At 35.5% G+C, this 23761-nt stretch overlaps 3 protein-coding genes across 3 annotated transcripts in view; 2 read left to right on the forward strand and 1 right to left on the reverse strand.

Annotated features, from left to right (window-relative positions):
- LOC136807633 (sn-1-specific diacylglycerol lipase ABHD11-like) overlaps positions 1-23761 on the reverse strand; it is a 31039-nt gene that overhangs the window by 5950 nt on the left and 1328 nt on the right. The gene's annotated exons all lie outside the window — the stretch shown is intronic.
- On the forward strand, positions 14135-15415 carry LOC136807571 (kelch-like protein 30). Its single transcript, XM_067064155.1, has 2 exons — positions 14135-14485; positions 14973-15415. Exons 1-2 carry the CDS (start codon positions 14161-14163, stop codon positions 15413-15415), a joined length of 768 nt encoding a protein of 255 aa, XP_066920256.1. The 5' UTR covers positions 14135-14160.
- LOC136807595 (uncharacterized) lies at positions 18971-22959 on the forward strand. Its single transcript, XM_067064185.1, has 4 exons — positions 18971-19365; positions 19529-19615; positions 20030-20110; positions 20674-22959. Exons 1-4 carry the CDS (start codon positions 19080-19082, stop codon positions 21180-21182), a joined length of 963 nt encoding a protein of 320 aa, XP_066920286.1. The 5' UTR covers positions 18971-19079; the 3' UTR covers positions 21183-22959.

The raw sequence follows: 23761 nt of genomic DNA on the forward strand, positions 1-23761 counted from the left end.
TCAATGTGGCAAAGTTTTCCAAAAAATTTAATTCAAGTGAAGGATATACAGGGTGTCTGGAAAAAAAGCATCGAGTTTGAACATGATTCTGAGTAGAAGGTTGTTGCGTGTGTTTAGAAAGATGTGAGAAAATATATACCAACAAAATAATTATCTTCACAACAGTCATTATGATTAAAAAGAATTAAATTTCTTTACAATTTTCATGACGTTAAATTTTCTATAGAAGTGGTACGACTCGATATTCTTTTCCGGACACCCTGTAGTTCAAAGTGTATGACTGATTGACTTATCAAAACCATCAAAAAACGACAAGAAAGAGCCCTTTTTCAAGTCAACCAGGGAAACGTTTTAAGCTGTATTTTTGACTGAATATAAGATTTTTGATTTTTTTTCGCAATTATTACGTTCTAAGATGATAGCACGATTCTACAAGAAGTTGATTTTCTTTTTCAATTTTAGTTTGCGATCTTCATTTTCAGATCTTTTATGAATTTTTTTCTTTTTGATAATATTTCACTCCTGTTTATCTTTTCAACGAGCACAAAACCGCTATCAAATTCGAATTCCATCAAAAGTTACCGCCTAATAACTGTCTCTGTTGCAAATTATATCGAGACAGATACACGTTTTTTTATAAGAACAAACTATATAAGAACATAAGGCTTCGAGGCCCAAAAATTTAACATTCTAAGAACATACTAAGGCTTTGGAGACTTAAAAACATGCAATTTCTTAAGAAATTACATCAAAATGCTCAAAAAATGCTGAAAATAAGAACATTTTAAGAACATTTTTAGGCTTAAAATCCAAAAAACTAAGAACATCCAAAGGCTTCGAAATTTTTTGACGTTCTTATAAAAAAGAAACGTGTACTTTACCTAAGGATTGATTCAACGGTAACAAAGTTTATTGTCACTACATCGATCATTTGTGTGGATCAACATAATTTTCTTAAAATAAAATATCTCCTTAAAAAAGTAATTTATATAAAAAAAACATTGCTAGGACTCTTTTTTATCTATTTTCTACGTATCAATGTGTAAAAGTACAGTGCCGTAGGAAGCATCTTCATATTGGGGGGGGGGGGGGGGCTGAAGTTTAGTGACACGGGACATGATGGGTAATTAGGATCATCTTGGAGTAAAAAAAATATGAGAAACATTCACTTAGAAAAATTCAGCATATTTGATGATGTGAAATTGTGAAGGTACATTCTAAGGCTTGGCGGATTCCACAATGGTAACAAATACTTACAAAATGGTGAAATTAATAACATGTTAAGAACACTTTTAGGCTTAATACTTAAGTTAAAAACATCTGAGGGTTCTACAAGTTTTGGATGTTCTAAAAGTTTTGGATGTTCTAAAAGTTTTGGATCTTCTTATAAAAAAATAACGTGTATTTGTTTTTTAAGAAACAGGAGTAGTAAAAAGGAAGAAGAGGCGGCTTATAAAGGGCCATTTTCAAAAGCATGGCAAAACAGTGATGCAGTTTTGGTTGTTGAAGAAAAAGAACTTCACGTTCATTCCATGATATTATCCCTGGCTTCACCTTACTTCGAAAAAATGTTCAATGGAAGTTTCAAAGAATCACAAACCAAACGAGTTACTTTGGAAGGGAAATCTTTTGAGCTGATTGAGCAAATGTTGAAGATTATTTATCCAAATTGACTACAATTTCGGTAAGTATAAATTTCTTATTTTTCTTTTCTTTACAAACTAACAGAAGACCTGTTAAACACTTCTTTTTCCAAGAACAATCTTATAATAGACGGAAAATTGGTCAAAACCTAAGAACAAGGCGTATTAAGAACATCGTAAGAACATTTAAGCCTGAAAATTTCAAAAAAAATCACTGGTTCTTATAAAAAAGGGTGTACTTGACAGGTCATTGCATTGCGCTGAACCTACACTTGGCCTACGCGAGCATCTCACCAGGGTTATTCATTTCGTTTCTAAGTAAGATGCAGGCTCGGCGGAACAACCATACGAGTGGGGAGACTGAAGGCTCAAAAGAGATAAAATTCGCTAGGAGTTTGAGAAAAAAATATCCTTTGCTCAAAAGTTCTCCCCAGTCTCCCCGCTTCCGCCGGGCCTGAGATGTTTACGAAAGTGAAAACATCAAATTGGTTTGAGTTTCTCGGTCAAAACATTTAAGTCCCAAAAAGGAACAGACATTACTGCACAGCAAAAAAAAACAGTAGAAGTCTGGTACAGGCTACACTGCAACGATGAATGCTAAATTTTCAAAACCTCCATCCTCCTTTGGCAAAATTTTCATGAGAATGAATCACTATACATAAACATAGTCACTGATTCCTGGGAACCACGGACATTAAATCGTGCACTAAGTAAGTAAGTATTCCATGTTCTGTGACATATGTCATGAAGTGCAGACATTTTCTAGCCTCAAAATTTACATTACCTATTGATTTCGGTTCGATTTTCGGTAAAATTTTAATGATTTTTTTTTCAGGAACAAACGTAAAGAAAACATTGCAAATCTTGAAAGAGCTTATCGCGATTTCTGAAGAATACATAATTTCTGCTTTAACTTGTGCTGTTTTTAAAGAACTATTGCTGTTAAGCAAGTGTCTTGCATTGGATGACAGTGTATCACCAAAATGGAGCAGTATGGATGTAGTGAGTTTGTGTGAACTGGCTGATAAGCTAGAATGTCAAGATGCTATCGATAGCTGTTCAAAATACTTTGTTGCCCAACCATACAGTGCCGATATAAGAAACCGGATAAATAAAGCAGACATCAGTCTTAAAGTGAAGAACCTAATAAGAGGTTTAAAAATGGAGAGTTTGACAAAGAGGATTCGCAACACGTATACGTGGATTGGTAACAACGGTAACCAACGGACTATTACAAATTGGGCTGTGGCGGGATATAAAACTTGAGACGTTTGTAACGATTGACAGGTTCAAACTATTGAATTGAAAAGTAAATAATGACAAGGATTGACTATTTGAAAATTTGAAAATTGAAATTATAAAATACTTAAACTGAAATGACGCAAATGAAAACTGAGAAAAATGTGATTGAACAAACAGAAAATGAGCAAATGAGACGCACAAAGAAAAAATGACACATGAACTCGCAAGAAAATAGCACACTGAGAATTCAACAGAAAAAGAAATATTGATAAAACCATGTGTCATTGAAGTCTATAAATAAATTTTTACAAAGTGTTTTTGATAAATATGATAAATAAATAAAATCTTACCAAGTTAGCCCAAATGAATATCCCTGAATGAGCTTGAAAATTGGTTGAAATTTAATTGAAAATTGATGAAATTGAAAGTTGAAATTTTGTTTGAAGTTGAAAATTCATTGATGTTGAAATTTTGTATACGAACCCATCTCCTCGCACTTCTCTCTCATAGAGAATGATAAAAAAACTTGGATTGGAAATCAGAAAAAGTGAATCGGATTTATGAGTCTCTCAAATACCCGAGAGACTTTGAATAATGACGTAATCTATTTATAAGTAATTAGCTAAAGTATAATTGCACGATTTTTTATGTGATAATTAAATAAAAACAATCAAACGAAATAATTTTTTCATTCAATGATCGCGTTACACTGGCCCAACCAGGATGCAAAAGTTATTTTGTAGCTGAATACACACTATTCAGATCATCCACCAAATCATGTTCATCTGTTTGATGAATGACTATCAGTTCTCTGACAGCACGTGTTGTTTCACGAAACGATTTCTCATTAGCATTTTTGTAAAGAACAGTCACTTTACGAATTTTGTTATCATTACCGTGATGTGTTTCTTTGACGATTCCGTATTGGTAAGTGGAAGAAATAGCAGAATCATTCTTTGCGAAAAGAACAATATCGTCGACGGCGATATCACGATCTTGGACGAACCATTTTGGTTGGTGCATCAACTTTGGTACATGGTTGATGAGCCATTGATCAAACCAAGCGTTGTAGATTGCAGTGTTTGAGTCGAGTATTTTGGAGAAGCTTTTCGTAACTTCTAACGGACCAGCCGGACTACGATCATTGTTTCGTCCTAACTTCAATCGATTTGGCGTGATAAGGTCCATGGTATCGAAATTGGACACAATACCATTGAGTGCGAGAGGCAAATCGTTGATTGAATTAGCGACTTCTGAGCAGATAGTTTCCCATTGGATGACTGATAACCGATGCCCAGAAAACGACTTTTCGATTGATGATTTCACCTCACGAATCTTTCTCTCGACCTTTCCATTGTAATTGTGACCTCCAACTGGACAAAGTTCGAAGTCGACCAAAACGTCGACGTGAAGACGATGTTGTAGATCGTTGAAACTGATTTTGGTGTCTTGGAAGCCTTTGATGATTTGACTTCCTCGATCAACGTACATTGTCTTTGGATACCCATTGTCGCAAGCGAAACGAGTGAACGACATGAGGAACGACGGAGTACTGTAGTCGTCCATCACTTTGATTGACAATGTTGATGTAGAGATGCAGCAATAGAGTGATAACCAGATCTTGATAGTTTTACGTTTGTTGTGGCTTGAATAGGCTTGGAAGGGTCCAGCGAGGTCACATTGTGTGTTATAGAAAGCAGGAGCAATCGTTCTGCAACAACTTGGTGTTTTGCCCATGCTGACTTTGACTTTCGATTTTTCGAGGAAACGACACAATTTGCAAGATGCTTTGACCTTCTTTGCAACTTCGCGTCCTTCAATGATGAATGCCTTCTGGGATGCATAGCGTAACGTAGCTTCGATGCCGGAATGTTTGACGACTTTGTTGTGCCAGTGAACGTCACTCAGGACGGCGTAGGCGATGGGTGAATGTTTGCTGATGATTGGAACGCAGAAGGTCGTTTGATGTAGATCTTTCATCACTTTCGTCATCGGAGTGATCACGTTGATTTCGTCTGTTGGCATGATACGACCAGTATACGTTAGGATGCCGTCAATCTCTGTTGATATGCGTTTGTACTTCTCTTTGCTGACGAACTGTTTCACCTCTTTCAGTACCCTTGCGCCAGAAGTACGTCTCGGCTTGCTTGAGTTGATCGTCATCAGTCAGTCGTCCATTTGATTTGAATTCGTAGGTTGGTGCAGATGATTGTTTACGTAGAGCTACTAAAGATCTAAGTAGTTGTAGAAATTTAATGGCTTGAGCAAGTATTCTGATGACCTTTTGAAAACGAAACTTATTTGGGTCAATCAGATATTTGGAGCATGAATAGTGATCTCGAACTTCGGACACAATCTTCATTGATGCCAAGTAAACTTCACGACTGCCTTGAATTGCCTCATTCTTGATTTCACATAAGTCAGTAGAATTGAAATTAATTTGACTTACAGTTTTGGTTGGGAAGGTTGATTTGTCACCCCTGAGCCAGGAGTGCCCATTGATCCATGTTGATTTGCTGCTGATATCGTCTATTGTTGCACCTTTACGAGTTGCGATATCTGCGAGCATGTTGTTTGTGTCGATGTGTTGCCAATCTTCACGAGTTGTGTGTCGAATGATTTCGATTATTCGATTTCGAACGAATGGCTTGAGGGAGATTTCATCATTACTGATCCAGTGTAGAACGATGGTGCTGTCTGTCAATTTGATTGATCCGTTGTGTTTGGACTTCAATGCACGTTTGACGACTTCGGAAGTATGAGTGTTGAGGACAGCTGCTTCGAGTTCAGCTCGAGGTTGAGTTGATGATGACAAAATCTTTGATCGAGCAAATACGAGTTGGCACGAATATTCACCGTTTAAACGTAGTATTCTGGCATAGATAGCAACGGCTGCCATCTCTTTGGTTGCATCACCGAAGTCGATGGTCTCAATCATTAAGTTGGCTGCATCATCAGGCACGATGGTTCTGGCGTATCGAATTGATTTTATCTCTTGAATCATTTCGAAGTTGGATTCCCATATGGCTCTAAGGTTGTCCGGTATGGCATCGTCCCACTTCAAACCACGCTGTACGATGTTGTGGAGATCAATCTTGAGTGACGCAGTGATTGGTGTGATCTTCCCAGTGATGTCGAATAGCTCGTGCACCTTGGATACGCAATGACGCCTTGTGAGGGTGGATGGAACGATACCAACTTTCTCATCTGGTTTCTTTCCTCGTCGTTTCTTGGCGAAGTTTAGTTCGGATACGTCGATCGATACTTCGTCATCTTTAGGATACCAAATCATTCCTCCTACACCGATTGATTTGCCATCTTTGGAGAGTGATTCTGGAGGATCGCTGCCACTGAAGGTGAAGCCTTTTAATCGGAATCCACCTCTACCGAGTGAGATTTCCATTTGGTCGGCTCTTTCCATGGCGGTTTTGAGATTGTCTTCTCCAGTGATACAGTCGTCGACATAGAGATCGAAGTTGACAATGTGATCGATCTCAGGGAATTCGTTTTTGGATAGTGCTGACGTTTGTCGTATTGCTCGCTCTGCCTGGTTGCCGCTCGACTTAACCCCATAAATCAAGGTTTTGATAACTTTTTCTTCCGGAGGTTGGTTGGGATGAAGATCGTTGTTCCACAAGTATCGTTGGTAGCACCATTGGCTTTGATCGAGTTTGATTGCGTTGTACATTTTGGTTACGTCAGTATGAAATGCGACTTTGTGACAGTACCAGCGAATGAGGATTTCGACAAGTTTATTCATACCGTTGGTGCCCTTTGCGAGAATTGAGTTAAGACTGTAGCCGCTGTTTGTTGGTTGTGATGCGTCGAAAACGACTCGGCAAGGTGTTGTGACGGAGCTTGCTTTCCAAACTGCCCTCCATGGTATAAAGTTTTGAATTGGGCTGTGTGCCAATTGGTTTTGAACGTTGGGATGAAGGTTCCTGATGAAGTCGACGTGGCCAAGTTTTTGGAGCTTAGCCTCAGATTCGATGACGTCACGTTTGTCATTCGGGTAAGAGGATAACTTCTTGACTTGTTGGTCGTACACCTTCTTGGCCTTCATTCGATTTGGATGTAGTCTGATATTGGGATCTTGTGTGAAGGGTAGAGTCGCCACAGTGATCTTCTCGTTTGGTATGACTTCGATTGACTTGTTGATGATATCTTGTTCGATCTCTTCACGAATACTGATGGCTGTTATGGAATCGTTGGTCTTGCAGTTTTCGCAGTCTCGACACTTCATACATCGGTAATTGATGATGCTACCCAGCTGTCTCTGCTTCGTCGAATTGGTTTTTGTTGGGTTTTGCACAAAGGAGTGGTACGTCTGGGTTGACACTAAAACCAGACTTATAAATTGTTAATTGATTTGAAAAGAAAGTATTCTTACCACTTCCTTTGAATTGCTGTTCGATCATTGAGAATATTTCGTGTGGTCCTCCAATTATACCACGACTGCCATCTGGATTTTTGAACAATGATTTGTAAATGGTGAGTCCTGAAGGCATTTGGAAGATCACCTTGGGATGGTATCGTAGGTATCGTATGCCAATCATAAAGTCGACGTCACCTCCGACAGATGATGGAAGCTTTGGTAAAGTTGACGGATTCCCTCCACTCCGACGAAATGCATCATGGATATCATCTTTGACTTGACCATCGAGAGGGTAATTTGGAAATGTTGAAGTGATCTTCTTGAGAGCGACACCGGTGAGTGTCACATTTGAGCCGTCAAAGGTTGGTAGATCGATACTGTAGATGCCCTTGGATGACAGTGTTGATACGTCGCCAACACCACCAAGCTTGATAGGTCCCTTTTCTTGAAGTCGGGCTCTCGATTCCAATTGATCGATCGCGTGGTCACGTACAACAAAATCGCTGCACCCAGAATCGTAGAAGATCAGGTAAGATTTTGAGTTGATGATGATTTGTTGAAGCTGATATATACCTGAAGCTGAGTCGTCATTTTGTGGACGGATTGGAAAAGATTGAAACGTGTAGTAGTTCGATATCGTTTTTGAAAATTCTGGGATGTTGGGTCGTTTGACAATGCATCGCGATTTGAATTGTTCCAGTACTTCTTGGTTGCCGGGATCTGACTTGTGGTCGTTGCAAACGAGAATGTGCTTCTTCATTGTGTACTTCTCGTGGCTCGGATGTTGACATGTGAAGACCTTTTGACATTTGCCTTCACGATGTTTTCCTGTAGTGGCTTGAGCTCCTGGAAATAAGCACTGATAGCAAAGGTTTTTACGTTTGAGTTCTGCAAAACGATTTGAAGGTGTCATTTCGACGAACTTTTTGCACACAAAGTATTGAATCAATTTTGTGCCCTGTGGACCAGAAGTCAATATATGATCGGACGAATCACAAATAAAACATTTCGATTGGTCAGGAGGGGATGAAGTAGGATCACTCACCTCTGTATCAGTATAATGTGAACGTGGTTGTTTCGGTGGTTGTTTTGGAGGTTCGTTGGTTTGCTTTTTGATCAACATCTTTTGTTGCTGAATCTTCATCTCTGATTCAAGGAAAATGATGAGTCTCTTCCATTCAGCTTTGGGGGATAACGTTTCGTTTGAAATCTGTGTCAACCAACGAGATAATCTAGCATCTCCGATCAGCGAGTAGATTTTGTTGATACCACCTCCATAGTAGAGGAACTGCTCGATCTTGTGTGTTTCTGCAGTTGTCGATAACTCTTTGAGGAGATTGACCATCTTGTTGAGGGCGTTGGCTGTGGATTCAGGATCTTTCATCCGATAGAGAGGATCGAGATTGGCCAGTCGGTTGATTTTTTGGTTGAGTAGTATCATAACGTCACCATATGTTGATTTAAGGCGTGACCAAATCTCGTCAATGTCGGTGAGCATCTTGACGACACCTAAAGCTGGTTCTTGTAGGTAATTATTCTTTAGAAGATCTCCTAACAAATGTTTTTGGTGTTGATTTCTCGTGGACCTTACTGAAATTGTCTTTGAAAGTATAAATGTCTATGACGTCACCGTAGCCACTAAATTTGCTAATTTCGATATTAAGTTTGGCAGCTGAGAAGAGCTTTTGTTTGTAGACATCACGATCTCCAAGAGAAGAGGTTAAGTGTTCGACAAAATTTGACTTTGTTGTAATTAATAGTTCATACCTCTCTCCTAATGTTTTAATTTCCAATAAGGTTTCAGGAGTTGAAACTGGTTTTTCTAGCAGAATAGATTGATATTTCTTGGCAATTCTGTCGATTTGGTTATCTCTGCTGGCAAGACTGGATTTGATCTGGATAAGCTCTTCATCGGTGAGATTGGATGTATTCTGTTCGAATTCTTTGATAAGGTCGTTGACTGTTCGTGTAGTGTCCTTGATGGAGAAGAGAGTAGAGCGTCTTTCTTACCATCGTTTTGTTGTTGAATCTTTGTGTCCACGATTTGTCTGAGTTTTGCTCTGGAGTCTTTGATTTTACGTACATAATCTCTGATTGATTGAAGAGATGCTTTTGTCGAGACGAGAAGCTCGTGTTCTGGGTTTTCGGCATGGATTGCGTTCTCGTTTTCTCTGAGGAGCAAACGTAGCCCCATCAGTTGTTGAATAGATTCATCTATGTCGGTCAACGTGGAGGTGGGATTCTCCTCAATGACATCGGTGACCTCTTGAATGGCGATTTTCGTTGAATTGATTATTTCGACGGACATATTAACTGTCCTGTTGGTGGTTCGTATTGACGTTTGATTTGGTTTGATTACACGTTTCCCAGTTGAGTGGAGAATTTGATAGTCGATCCTTGGAATGTTTCGAAGATTTCTTGACATGTAATCGACGAATTAATTTGATGAATGATCGACTACTTGTTTGAATGTGGCGGGATATAAAACTTGAGACGTTTGTAACGATTGACAGGTTCAAACTATTGAATTGAAAAGTAAATAATGACAAGGATTGACTATTTGAAAATTTGAAAATTGAAATTATAAAATACTTAAACTGAAATGACGCAAATGAAAACTGAGAAAAATGTGATTGAACAAACAGAAAATGAGCAAATGAGACGCACAAAGAAAAAATGACACATGAACTCGCAAGAAAATAGCACACTGAGAATTCAACAGAAAAAGAAATATTGATAAAACCATGTGTCATTGAAGTCTATAAATAAATTTTTACAAAGTGTTTTTGATAAATATGATAAATAAATAAAATCTTACCAAGTTAGCCCAAATGAATATCCCTGAATGAGCTTGAAAATTGGTTGAAATTTAATTGAAAATTGATGAAATTGAAAGTTGAAATTTGTTGAAGTTGAAAATTCATTGATGTTGAAATTTTGTATACGAACCCATCTCCTCGCACTTCTCTCTCATAGAGAATGATAAAAAAACTTGGATTGGAAATCAGAAAAAGTGAATCGGATTTATGAGTCTCTCAAATACCCGAGAGACTTTGAATAATGACGTAATCTATTTATAAGTAATTAGCTAAAGTATAATTGCACGATTTTTTATGTGATAATTAAATAAAAACAATCAAACGAAATAATTTTTTCATTCAATGATCGCGTTACATGGGCAGACTTTAAAAATGCAATGACCGAGTTAGACTACATTTCAAAAGATTTGACCGGTGAATGAAAGACCAATCAAAAGCGATGGTTTTCTTTATGCGGATGTATTTGAATGAATAATAAGCAGATGTTCAATAGGTAAAAGTTGGTTATTGAGATTTATGTAATTTTCCACGAGGCGGAGCCGAGTTGAATATACTCTTAGGTGCCAAATAAACGGGGGGGGGGGGGGTTGGAAAACTTTCGAGATTTTAATAAGCGGGGGGGGGGGGGACCTAATTGCCGGGGGGTTGGAAATTGTACTTCTGAAAACCGAAAATAAGGTAACTATAGGCTAAAATCAGGCTAATTAGAGCAAAATAAAGGGGCCTTCTCTTTGACAGCTGAAAATATTTTTAAGAATTAATAAACGGGGGGGGGGGTCCTAATAAGGTCCGGGGGGGTTGGAAAATTTTCCAAAAATTAACAAGCAGGGGGGCCCGTTTATTTGGCACCTAAGAGTACATCACCGACCATTATTATTGACCATGAAATAAATATGAAGCATTATGTCGCATGTAACTTGGACCTAGTCCCCTTTTTACATAAAAACATAAAGAGTCATCGATAGGAGCGAAAAAAAAACGTTAGCAAAATTTCTAAAAATGCAAAATAAAACAAAACAATCAGACCATCATATGATAATCAAAATATGTCCGTAGTAACATGCAGATCGAATTAGAGAACAGTTTTATAAGCGTACCTTTCGTAAGCGTCTGGTCTGGTTTCACGCCAGCATTTAATAATTTTTCTATTGGATAAAAACAATGGCCTCCATATTCTCATCTAAAGATATGAAGTTGATGACCCGCCGGGGTTCTTATAAGGCTACGTAGCTTAAACGCTTTTTATAAGAACCAGTAAATTTTGGCTGAGGTTCGCGTTGATCTAAAATGTTCTTAATAAAAAATATTCTTAATAAAAAATGTTCTTATTAATATGTCTATCTACTTTATTCACTTAAAGGGGCTTCAGCACTTTTTCAGCCATTTCTGAAATCTGAGGCTGGGGTTGTTCTTAATTTGTTCTCATGTTTTTGCCAATATTGAGCCTCATTGAGTTTCCAACCGAGAATTTATTCTAAAAAGCCGAGAATGACCTAAGAAGGTCTTAGCCTGGAGATTCATGCTATGATTTCTTCTTTTACACTTTTTTATAAGAAGCAGTAAAATTTTGCTGAGGCTCGGCTGTTCTTATTTCTTTGGTACTTCGAGCCTCAAATTGTTCTTATCCTGTTCTTTTTCATAGGGTGTAATTATAAGATATTTTTGGCGTTTTAGCGTTAATCTTTACTACATTGACCCCTAAATGACTAAATTGCTTAAGACTTAGTAAGACTTAGTAAAACTTAGTAATTTCAGGCTCAGCATTGTTCTTTAAATTGTTCTTAATTTTGGTCGATTTTGAGCCTCATTTATAAAATTGTTAAATTCTGTTATTATTTCACTGGTCATATTTTCTTAGAAAAAAGAAAACTTTCTTATGTTGTTTTAATTTTGGTAAGTGCTAAATTCGATTTTCCTACTGTACTTTTTTTTTGCCCCCCCCCCCCACTGTTTCACGCAACAGCCCGATCGGAACATTTTTCTGGAAAAATCGGGGAAACATTGGAAAATCTGGAAAACTGCACACAATCAGTGGAAAAAGGGTAAATTCACACATCGACGATTCACATATTTACGCACAAAATTGCACAGATTCGCGCATTCACGCGTTCAAGCATTTTTTTTACAATTTTCACGCATTCACGCAACCGAAAATGCCCATCCACGCGTTCACGCAAACCGCTGGGTGTGCCCCTTTTTTCTAGGCTACGTCTGAACCCGTCCTGTATAAATCAAGTTTATAAAAATACAGAACGGATCTCCTGTCTAAGTAAGTCTTCGTTTATAAATGTTTATTCAGAATTACCACTTGTGGCTCAGAAATAAAGAAAGTCTTGGTCTACTTTTTGAGGCTCTTTTCAAACGATGTTCCCCCAAAAATATTGAGAAAGATTTGAGAAGTACACGTTTTTTATAAGCAATTGTGTCTGGATACAACTGTTTACTTTTGAAAAGTTTTCAGGCTTAAAATTGTGAACCTCTTTTATTATGTTTTATCGGCGATCCAAAAAATATCTGCAATCTGATTGGTTAAAAAGAGTACAATATATCTTGTATTTTACATGTAAAAATATAAATTGACGAAAAGATGTTTTTGCATTGTAGCGGTAGAAGCAATCTAACGTCACTTTGCTAAAAAAGTGTCCTCCACAAAAAGTGCATTTTTTGGGTCACCGATAAACCAGCTATTCGACATTTGCTCGTACAATATGGGATATGGAAATATTACTTATCATTAATCTAGCTTAGTTTCCTGTCCTAATGGAAATTTTCGTCTGTGGTAATGCCAATTGGCAATAATTTCTGATCTCTTATTCAGCAAGTTCTTGCCTGGGTAGTTCAGATTTCTCTGATTAATTCTTTAAATGTGAGGACCAGGTTGTTCTTCTTTTGTTTTTAGTTTTTCAGTCTCGTGGTAATAAAATGGTTCTAATAAAAATGTTTGTGTAAAAAGAAAGAAAATTTCTTTTTCACAATAGAACACCAGTTGATCACGTTTGGTACGTTACGGTCCGCAAACAAATAAAATATGTTATGTGTAAAGTTTTATTATGTGAAAAGAGCGGGGAAAGAGACGGTGAGATGCAATGACAAGAATGTGATTTTTTTTCTGGTTTTTATTTTAGAGAGTCAGTATGTTTTGAAGTCTGTATTGGTTGGAAGTGTGAGGACCTTGATATAAAGCACAAAGTTTTATTAGGTTTCTTGTTGGTTATGTTCACTCTTTTTTATAAGAATAATGAGTCTCAAACCGTCAAAAAAACAATTTCAGAAAAATGGCTGAGTAACAAAACTTCAAGTGATTTAAGGCTCAAAATAGTAAAATAATGTATAAAGCCTCTCAATTTTGCCCTGAAAGTACACGTTTTGTTATAATAATATCCAAAAAATTGAAACTGTTGGAGATGTAAAAAATTCTAAAAATATTCTTATTTTCACCATTACGTCAGTATGTATTTTTGTGCGATTCTGGTGTCTTAGAATCTGACTTGAACTAAACTTGTTCTTAAAATATTTTGGCCATCAAAATTCTATGTTCTTAAATAGTTTGTTCTTATAAAAAACGTGTAAGAGCATGAGGAGAAGAATTTGAGTCTCAAAGTGGCAAAATCAAAAACAAAATATGGAAAATTGAATACTTTAATGGGATTAATTTTATCTCGATTAATTAAATTTCGGTTGAGCTTATCCGCGAAATTTTTAGATTTCACGGGGACTTAATTTCGCGGATGACTCTATTGTGAGGTAATATTTTCACGATTTTGTGCTATTTTTGCCATTTCAACTACCAAACTATGCTTGTTGGTTGTGAAATACGTATTATTAGCGCTTCTCTGATGGCGGTCAACATGTTAAAAGTGGCTTTTTGACATTTTTCGAAATTCAATTCAAAAAATTTCGCGGATAAGAACTTTTCAAATTTCCATTGGAACTTTCAGTATTTTCACGGATGACAACCAAATCCGCGAAATCCACGAAATTTAATCCCCGTGAAAAATTAATCCCATTAAATCCCATTAAATTAGTTCTTTAAAAAGTACTAGTGCATAATAAGGTTTTCAATTAAACTAAAGGCGTGAAAATGTTATCAGTACCGGCTGTTTCCAGTTTCAGAATATATTTGAAAATGTCAGTCGAAACCGAGCCAATAAAGGAAACTGTTGAGAAGGAGGAAGGACCATTTTCGAAAGCATGGCAAAACAGCGATGCCGTTTTGGTTGTTGAAGAAAAAGAACTTCACGTTCATTCCATGATATTATCCCTGGCTTCACCGTACTTCGAAAGGATGTTCAATGGAAATTTCAAAGAATCACAAACCAAACGAGTTACTTTGGAAGGGAAATCTTTTCCATTGATAGAACAACTTTTGAAGATTATTTATCCAAATGTTGAAACCGGTGAATTAGGTATGAATTTTCTTTTACATATACACTTATTATTTAACACGCTATTCTTCTTAAAAGATCCCGGGGGCCTTAAGGATCCTTTTTGCAAGTTTCCCAAAGTGCAATGTAAGGGTCGAAATAAGCAAGGTTGAGAAAGAGTGCATTCTAAGGGTGTAAAATAGCGAATATCTGGCCATATTTTGCCGTAAATGGACAAAGATTTTCAAGAAAAAGCAAAGCTTATTTATCTACAAGCTCTGTATTATAAATCTTAAGTTTTGGCGAGATTTTAGCGTACTATCTTCTTATGAAAAAAACGTCTCTCTCGAAGGGGCAGCTCCTACCATGGGCAAGCTTACTCCAATTTGGGTAAATTTTCTCTGCACTGCAAAGGTCCGATTTGAAAGGTCTAATTTTTGGCTGCACATACGGAAGTTTTTTAAGATCAAGTGCTACCCCCCCACGGGATGTGTCTATTTAAAAACAGATTTGAACAATTTTTTTTCAGTTGCCAGTGAGATGTTGAAGGGACTCCATCAAATATCGGAAGAATTCATGGTGCCTTCCGTAAAGAGTGCAGTTCTCAAAGAAGTTCTTTCACTAAGCAGGTCGTACCAGTTTTATCAAAAGGACCGCGTGGTCAAATTGTGGGAATTGGCAGATTATTTGGATTGTAAAGAAGCTATCGAGAATTGCACAAATAAGCTATTTCAACAATACGATTCTTATACGCGAAGCTTAATAAAGTCATCTACAGTTCGCTTGGAAATTAAAAATAAACTGAAGGGCTTGAGACTTCAAGAGGCGCAGAGAAATATTGAAAGTGGTTTTCAGCAATATGTGAAGGCAATGAATTGGAAAGGGAAGCATGAAATCAGAAATTATGGTATGGTCAAAAGAGGCATGGACATAATCCAATTTATGGCCAAAGACATGATCGACGAATACTGACAGGATTCCTTATTTTTAATCCTCTGGTCAGTTTTATTTGTTTTTTTAAATGATTGATTGATTATGTGAAAATTTATCATTCATTTTTCTTCTGAGAATTTACCACACAGTATAGTCAAATGGCGATGGGACTTTGAAAAGTCTCTTTTTATCGGCTTCATCAGTATTTTCATCCAGTATTTCATTTGCTTTCCTGGAATATACGACCTTTACTTACTATTTTTTATACTTTATATCTTTTTAGTTGAACAATAAATGTTCATGTACAGAACTTTCCACCGTTGTTACTCGATCTTAGTGGACTTAACATGGCCCCCTTTTATTTGCGAAAAAAGAATACGCTCAAAGTCAATTCTGAACGAGCTAAAGTCTATTTCAAATTAGCTGGCAGTGTTTTTTCAAACCTCAAATTTTTTGCCCTTTGCAGGGCTAAACTTTTTTGAAATTCCCCAATTTCCCCCCTCCAAATTTCGTATTTTTCCAAATTTCCACCCTTACAGTGCACGCTTTTTCTCCCATCGACCCTTGCAGTGCATATTCTGAAGCCTATATAATTTATAAACTATACTCTTAACCCTATTCATGTCAGGGGTGGAATCCACCACCTTGGTGAACTTTTGCTAATAGCACAACGAAAGATTTTTGAACTACTTTGAAAATTTGCGTCAATTGATAAATATCTATTAGGAACATTTTTGCCAAATTTTACGATCATAGCTCAACCAGATCAGGATTTATGACTTTATTGTGACGTCATACCATAAAATCCAGCTAAATCTCTTAAAATCGCGAATTCTTTAAATTGACATAACTTTTATGATAGGTTTTAGGTACCAGTAAAAGGTTTCTAAAAAATTCAATTTTTTTTATTAAAATGATGACGTCAGCAAATATGACGTAATGAAATTTCTTAAATTTTATACATATTCAGCATAGATTTTAAGAGGCAGATTTTAACTTATGATAAAAACCGGAAGATGTGTTAAATAAAAACCTTTCTACTCAAAACAGAAAAATAATTAATTGGGAGTTTCTAAACATCGACCAGAAATGGCGACCACGACCAGCGACCACGACCGGCGACCAGATAAATTTGGGTTATCGAGTTTATCTGCTCTCTCCACCGTCGAAAATGTCCTCAGAATACTAAAAAGTGACCTTTGAAATAACCAGTCATTTTCTTAACGAAGTGACACGATTTGACAAAAATATTGACAGGGCCATTAAGTATGATGTCTATAAGTTTCGTTACACCGAATATTTTAATCATGCTGAATACGATGTCTTCAGTACGAATAGATAGAACTTGTCAGTAAGGAAAATTGGGAAGGCCAGTTTCAGAGATATGAATCTAATCAATTATAAATAACAAATCTGATGATGAAATACAAAGCTTCTCAAACCATTTTCAAAATATTTTGTTCCATTAATTATTGTGATGTTGATAATATACAAAAGGATAGAAATTAATACCATCGAAATAGTTGTTTTACGTATTTGGCACGTGGTTTTAAATAGATGAGCTTACTCTCCGATATATATTCAAATGATTAGGAGAGACACTCTACGTTGGAGAAAGGTAAAAAACTCGATAACCCAAATTTATCTGGTCGCCAGTCGTGGTCGCCGGTCGTGGTCGTCATTTCTGGTCTCCGGCGGGGTTCTATAAGTCACGGTATTTGAAAAATTATGAAAAAAATCAACTTTCAAAAAAATTGAATCAATCAAAATTTTGAATGGACGTTTTCATACACGAATGCGTGTACCTATCTACGGAAGCCGAGAAGGGCCACACAAAATAAAGAATTTCAATACAAAATAAAAAATTCCAATACAAAATAACAAATTCAAATACAAAATAAAAAAAGTTCAATACAAAATAAAAAAAGTTCAACACAAAATAAAAAAAGTTCAACACAAAATAAAAAAAGTCCAACACAAAATAAAAAAAGTTCATGAATACAAAATAAAAAATTCAATACAAATACATACAAAAAGTGGGACCCAAAAATGGCCAAAGTCTTATGTTGTGAGCCTGGGTACTTATCGTTGACCGTGATGTTTAAGGTTTTAGATAGTTAGGTTGATCTTTTTGGCTCCCATTACTTCAGGCTTCCCTGGAGTCCTCGATTGCAAGATTTTGGGTCCCACTTTAGCTTTTCAAGAATTTAGGGCCCCTGGTACCAATTTTTGAAATTTTTGAAAGTCCGGGTCCAAACCTTAGAGGGGGTTCCAATTTTTAAGATTTTGCGACCTTTTTTGGTGGTTCACGAGTCCCGGTATTCAAAAATGCCATTTTTCATTTTGTGTTGTTTTTTATTTCGTATCGGAAGTTTTTATTTTGTATTGAAATTTTTTATTTTGTATATATTGGGACTTTTTATTTTGTATTCGAATTTCTTATTTTGTTATGGGATTCTTTATTTTGTATTGGAATTTTTTATTTTGTATAGGGATTCTTTATTTTGTATTGGAATTTTTTATTTTGTATTGGAATTTTTTATTTTGTATTGGAATTTTTTATTTTGTATTGGGATTCTTTATTTTGTATTGGAATTGTTTATTATGTATTGAGGTTTTTTATTTTGTGTGACCCTTCTCGGCCACCGTACCTATCCGTCAGTTCAATTTTCCTTTTTAAACGAACGTGGAAAATCGAAAAAATTTCAATTTTCCATTTCGTTTTTTTACAAAAAAACAAACCATAGAAAATTGAAATTTTTGTTTTGATTTTTTTTAAAAATTCCTAAAATATTTTTAGAGCACTAACTTGGCGGGAATTTTGTGTTTTGTACACGCTTTTTTTTTATAAGAATACACTTTATAAGAATGTCCATGATGAAAATGGCCAAAAAATTAAGAATATGCTAAGAATATCACCATCATAGAATTTTGCTAGTCAAGCTAAGAATGCCATTTTTAGAGCATTTTCAATTATAAATTGTCAATTAGGATCATAACCTAAGAATGTTGTAAGAATATTTTAGGATGATTTTCCCATAAAAGTTAAGAATATCCATGATGAAATGGATTTACACCATTCTTATAAAAAAAAAAGCGTGTAGTGCGTTTTGTTTCATTATTTCGTTTTACAAACAAAAAATGAAAAATTAAATTTTGTTCTCGATCAGATTCAAATTCAAATTAATGGCGCCAGAAAAAGGAAAAGGGGAAGATTGTCTACAGAAGAAAGAGTGCTGAAAGTTAACAGTAGTGTTGTCAATTGAGAGGGAAGGTTTCTCTTTTTTATTCAATCGAATAAAATCTTGGTGAATCTTGTCGACCAAAATTGAATAAAAAGGTAAGGGTCACACCTTAGTAAAAAATTGCTAAGCGGGATCGCTTTTCTAGTCTTATTCGCATAAAAACTATTTCAGGCTTTTTGCGTAGGATAACAACAACGATGATTAATGGTTTATTCAAGTTTTGCTAAATAATTTCTCAAAGAATCTTTGAAAGTCTTTGATAAATAATTTATCAATGAAGATTTTTCTGAGAACTGAATGGTGAATTAAATAAAATCTAATTCTTTACACAATTACATGAAGGATAAAATTAGACATTAGGATTTCACGAAAAGTTGACAAAAAATCTCTGTTCATTTGTTCAAATTGAAATCTATGACCTGGCATTTGTTTTTTGGTTAGCAAGGAATATTTCAAGAATGTCAAAAGAAGAATTAGCAGCGAAGGAAGTTATTGGGGATGTTGAGCAAGAAAAAGGACCATTTTCAAAAGCATGGCAAAGCAGTGATGCCGTTTTGGTTGTCGAAGAAAAAGAACTTCACGTTCATTCAATGATATTATCATTGGCTTCACCTTACTTCGATAAAATGTTCAATGGAAGTTTCAAGGAATCGCAAACCAAACGAGTCACTTTGGAAGGGAAATCTTATGAAAGTGTGGAGCAGATGATAACAATCATTTATCCAAATATGGATTCAAAATTTGGTAAGGTTTTCAGAGAAAGAAAAGGTACAAAATATTTTTTGCACGGTTTTCAGGTTCTCAAACTATCTGATAATCGCAGATTGCACAAAGTTAAATCTAAATGATAGCGTTTTAAGTGACATTAAAATTATGTTCATACCCAAAAATTTTACTTGACATTTAGAATTCAAGACAAAGCTTTGCAACGTGTGCTACCCAAAAGCTGGAAATAAAAGGATTTCACCGTGTGGCGATTGTTCCGAAGCTAAAGGTAATTTTAAGTAAGACTGATCAAATCAAATCAAAGGTTCCTCAAAACCCTCACGATCTCAAGTGTTTCATAACTTTGGTTTTAGTATTCTAAAGAATTATTAATATAATATTGTGCGTTGTTGTACTATACACGTTTTTTATAAGAACAAACTATATAAAAACAAATGGCTTTTATGGCCAAAATGTTAATAGCAATTTTAAGGCTTTGCAGACTCTAAAAGATGAAAATGGACAAAAATGCTCAAAAAATGCTGAAATTAAGAACATGTTTCAAAAAGTTAAGAAGGCTTCAAAATTTTTGGATGTTCTTATAAAAAAACGTGTATTCAAATTAATCAAACATCTTTCAATTGAATGCCAAAACACAATATTTCTCGTAAACTGAAACAAATTATTTCCACCCATATATCAGGTATAAATTCATTATGCACACGTTGCGTGACATCTCAAGCTGAACTATGTCCGAAATGCAAGAATTATTACAAGAAAGCAGGTAGGAATACTTAACTACAGTAGCTCTAAGTTAATCCAATTCAAGGCTCTTTCTGACGTTTTTTAAATTACCAAAAAGAGAAAGTACACGTTTTTTTATAAGGAACCTTAACTTGGCTCCGAGCCTGGAGTTCCTTATTTTGTCAGAGAGTTTCAGCTTCAAAGTTCCTTATCGAGTTCCTTAGTTACTTAGCTGTTAAGTTTGGATTTGCTAAGTGTGTAACTTCTGTAAAAGCATTTTTTGTCTTTTTGACAGATTGAAAGGCGTTTCAGCAATATTTTTTTATCTTTTTATTTAGGTTGTTGTAAATGTGTGCAAGTTCAAATTGAACCCTTGCTGTTCCTGAACTTGATTTAACAGCCTGAGCAGTTCCTTAATAACAATTCCTTATTTTTCGGTCCATTTTCAGCCTCATGTTCCTTATAAACGTGTTCCTTATAAAAAAAAAAAACGTGTATCTTAAAATCTATTTAAAAATGTTGATTATGTTTCATCCGCTTTTAACACAATACAAAGACAATCCAAAACAGTGCATTGATTATGACCATTTCTCTATATAACAGATGAAGGACGTTCACAACACTTTGAAAGTTTGAGGAGCCTCTTCAAATTATCTGAAGAGTACATGGTACCCACATTGAGCAGTATCGTTGAAAATGAGGTTCTGTCGATGAGCAAGTCCTTGGAGGGTTCATCCAATGAGTATGTAATGGAGTTGTTGGAGTTAGCAGACGGGCTGAATTTTAAAGAATCAACAGATCTTTGCATCAAGTTTCTGATATCTCGAATCAATACGTACGCGTTTGGTGACGCAAAACGGGAAACTCTCTTGCGAGACCTTATCAAGCATGAGAAGATCATGTTTAAAACAAGGAACAAGTTACTTGGAATGATGGCACAGAAAAAAATCGGCGAAGTTGAAGAGAAGATGAGACAACAACTGGAAAATGAAAACAAAAGACACAGAACGAGTTATTCTAAATGCGACCATAGTTATCCAGTATGGCCTTGCCAATCAGTAACTAAGGTTCTTAGTGACTTAACAATGCTTGCTAAAGACATGACCGCATGAAACTGTTTTGCAGATGCGTCCTCTTGGAATTTGTTATATTTTACAAAGATTATAGATTGTACAGTTTATAAAATTTGGTAAAAGTCTGAAGGTTTATTTGTAAAGGGCAATTCACTAGGGATCATCTTACAATTCCCGGAGTATAGGACTTTTTTTGCTAGTCACCTTTATAGTTACCTCCTATAGAATGGATTCCTTTTACCAGACTCACCTAACCTTACCCACTACTGAGAGGAACGAAACAAGGATGCCGCCGTGAGCTAGAGTGAAAATAAAGACTCGCATGGCCTTACCTGTTTCTTGTTACAATTTGTATACAAAAAAACAGTACCCAAGGGGGAGGGGCAATTTATTTTTCCTTCAGACCCTAAGCCCAACGACAACCAAAATTCTGAGATCGAATATTTCATTTTTCTTTGCGTCTGTCATAATTTAAATCTATGTGCTTGACGTTCGTTTTTGATTGCAATGAAACACTTTTAAAATGTCAACTCTGCGTATATATATTTTTCCCTAATTTTTCTACATCCTGACTGACTGAGGACGACGGTAAATCTGCACTTTTACCATCCTCAATTTGGCGGGTCAAAACTGCGGTTTATTCTAAATCGCTTCAGTCATTTACCGTCCTCAAAAGTGCTCACTTTTACGTTTTCGAGAAAGAAGGAAAGTTATTTTCCATACATCGTTGTTATAATCATTGAGAAAGACAGATTCATGTGACTGTGCTGTGTTACTTCTTAGATGACATGGATTTTTAAATAGAGGATGTAGTAAAGTACGTGAAATCTTGCGGGGGTCTCAACCAACTGATTAATAACTGCATTTACCATAGCCATGGTATATCAGGAATTATCCAATGGTTGTTTTCAATAGGTTTTACGTTGGTTATTGGATTTATTAACCCTCGGTGATGATATTCATCACCTCGGGTTAATAAATCTCAATAACCAACTTTTACCTATTGAATATAGGTTTTATTCTATACCTGTAGGCAAAAACAACCATTGGATAATTCCTGATATACCATGGCTATTATACCGGGTGTCCCAGAAAGAAGTCCCTCTCTTTGAAATGAATTTTCTCGAGTTCTATCAACCTTTAAAGAATCAATTCTTTTGCATTGGAAAGAGGAAGGATAAACTTAAATTTTGAAGGGGTCATTTGTCAAATTTTGTCAATTAGATCAAAAGTTATCGTCTAAATTCTAAAACATTACTTTTCAAAAAAGTCGAAAAAAGGCGGAAAATGAGGGTATCAAATCATCAAAGAAAGCACTTCTTTTATCAATTTATTAACGATCAAGTTTTTCTATGTTGTCCTTTAAGGTGGACTACACAATAGACGGTAGCCTACCTTTAAGTTGGTTTTTGCAGGAATTGTTAATCTTGTAAATACGTGCTTTGGAAAAAATGGAAATACATTTCCTGATGAATAAAAAAACATTTTCTTACAATAAATTTAATACCCTCATTTTTCGCGTTTTTCGACTTTTTTGAAAAGTAATTTTTTAGCATTTAGACCATAACTTTTTATCTAGTTGACTAAATTTAACAAATGCTCCCTCAAAATTTAAGTTTATCCTTCCTTTTTCCAATGCAAAAGGATTGATGCTTTCAAAGTTCATAAAACTTGAGAAAATTCATTTCAAAGAGGGGGACTTTTTTCTGGGACACCCGGTACCACGGTAGAAATTTATTTTTCAAATTTTGCTTTCAAAGTTTGATTTTTTGTTGTTTATGTCAAAGAAATTTTTACTAAAATGAATCTATAGTCAATTCCATGTACAAATTTTATGATTTAAGTAATTAAGAAAATCATTAAAAAAGAAAAACATACGAACGTTCGATTATGGGAGTGTTTTAAGTGAAACGTTCGACTATTGACATCATTAATGTTTTGTTTTTGCCTCTAGGTATGATAATAAAACATATACAGTATATGGCCCCCAAAACGGAGACGGCCCCCAAAACGGAGGTTGTCATTAAAATGAGGATTCTGACTTGTAGATTTATCAAAATTAAACGATTTTTGTTTATTTAGAAAGAATGATGGTTATACTAAAAAATGAGCATGTTTTTGATGGTTTGAGACAGATTCAAAATAACATATTTGCGTATGAAGGAGATATTTTAACACCAAAATTAGATAAAAATTGCATATAACTCACTCTAGCTCCTTGGATATTGAAAATAAGTTATGAAAATGGGGTATTGGAAACTTTCTACACCTAATGCCTTTCAGAAAATGCAGATACATCTGTGACTTTAGAGGATGGGTAAAATATATAGCATCTTAAAGGTCAACCAGTATTTTGGGACCCTAGAATCAGCATTGATAAAACCGAAAATTCTAAATATGAGAAACAGCAAAATATCTTGGAATTCCATTCCTATCAGGTTGAGTTAATAGCTTATAACAAAAAATTAACATCATATATAAAAATTTTCGCTGAATCAGCAAAAATGGCAAATTATGTCATTTTTCTGCAAAATATAGGAGAAAAATATCTTTAAAGCTTAATATTTTCAGTTTCAGTTAAGCTTTTCTTCTCAAATTTTCACAGCTTTTTCCATACA

Source organism: Clytia hemisphaerica, unplaced genomic scaffold (genome assembly GCF_902728285.1).
Source record: "Clytia hemisphaerica strain Z4C2 unplaced genomic scaffold, Clytia hemisphaerica genome assembly, whole genome shotgun sequence".
In the NCBI taxonomy this organism is placed as follows: domain Eukaryota; kingdom Metazoa; phylum Cnidaria; class Hydrozoa; order Leptothecata; family Clytiidae; genus Clytia; species Clytia hemisphaerica.

Excerpts from the sequence above, each read along its gene's own strand:
- LOC136807571 (XM_067064155.1), top strand. The coding sequence starts at position 14,161 with ATGTTATCAGTACCGGCTGTTTCCAGTTTCAGAATATATTTGAAAATG. Across the intron at positions 14,486-14,972 it reads TGTTGAAACCGGTGAATTAG|TTGCCAGTGAGATGTTGAAG; the intron begins GTATGAATTTTC and ends ATTTTTTTTCAG.
- LOC136807595 (XM_067064185.1), top strand. The coding sequence starts at position 19,080 with ATGTCAAAAGAAGAATTAGCAGCGAAGGAAGTTATTGGGGATGTTGAG. Across the intron at positions 19,366-19,528 it reads AAATATGGATTCAAAATTTG|AATTCAAGACAAAGCTTTGC; the intron begins GTAAGGTTTTCA and ends CTTGACATTTAG. Across the intron at positions 20,111-20,673 it reads GAATTATTACAAGAAAGCAG|ATGAAGGACGTTCACAACAC; the intron begins GTAGGAATACTT and ends TCTATATAACAG.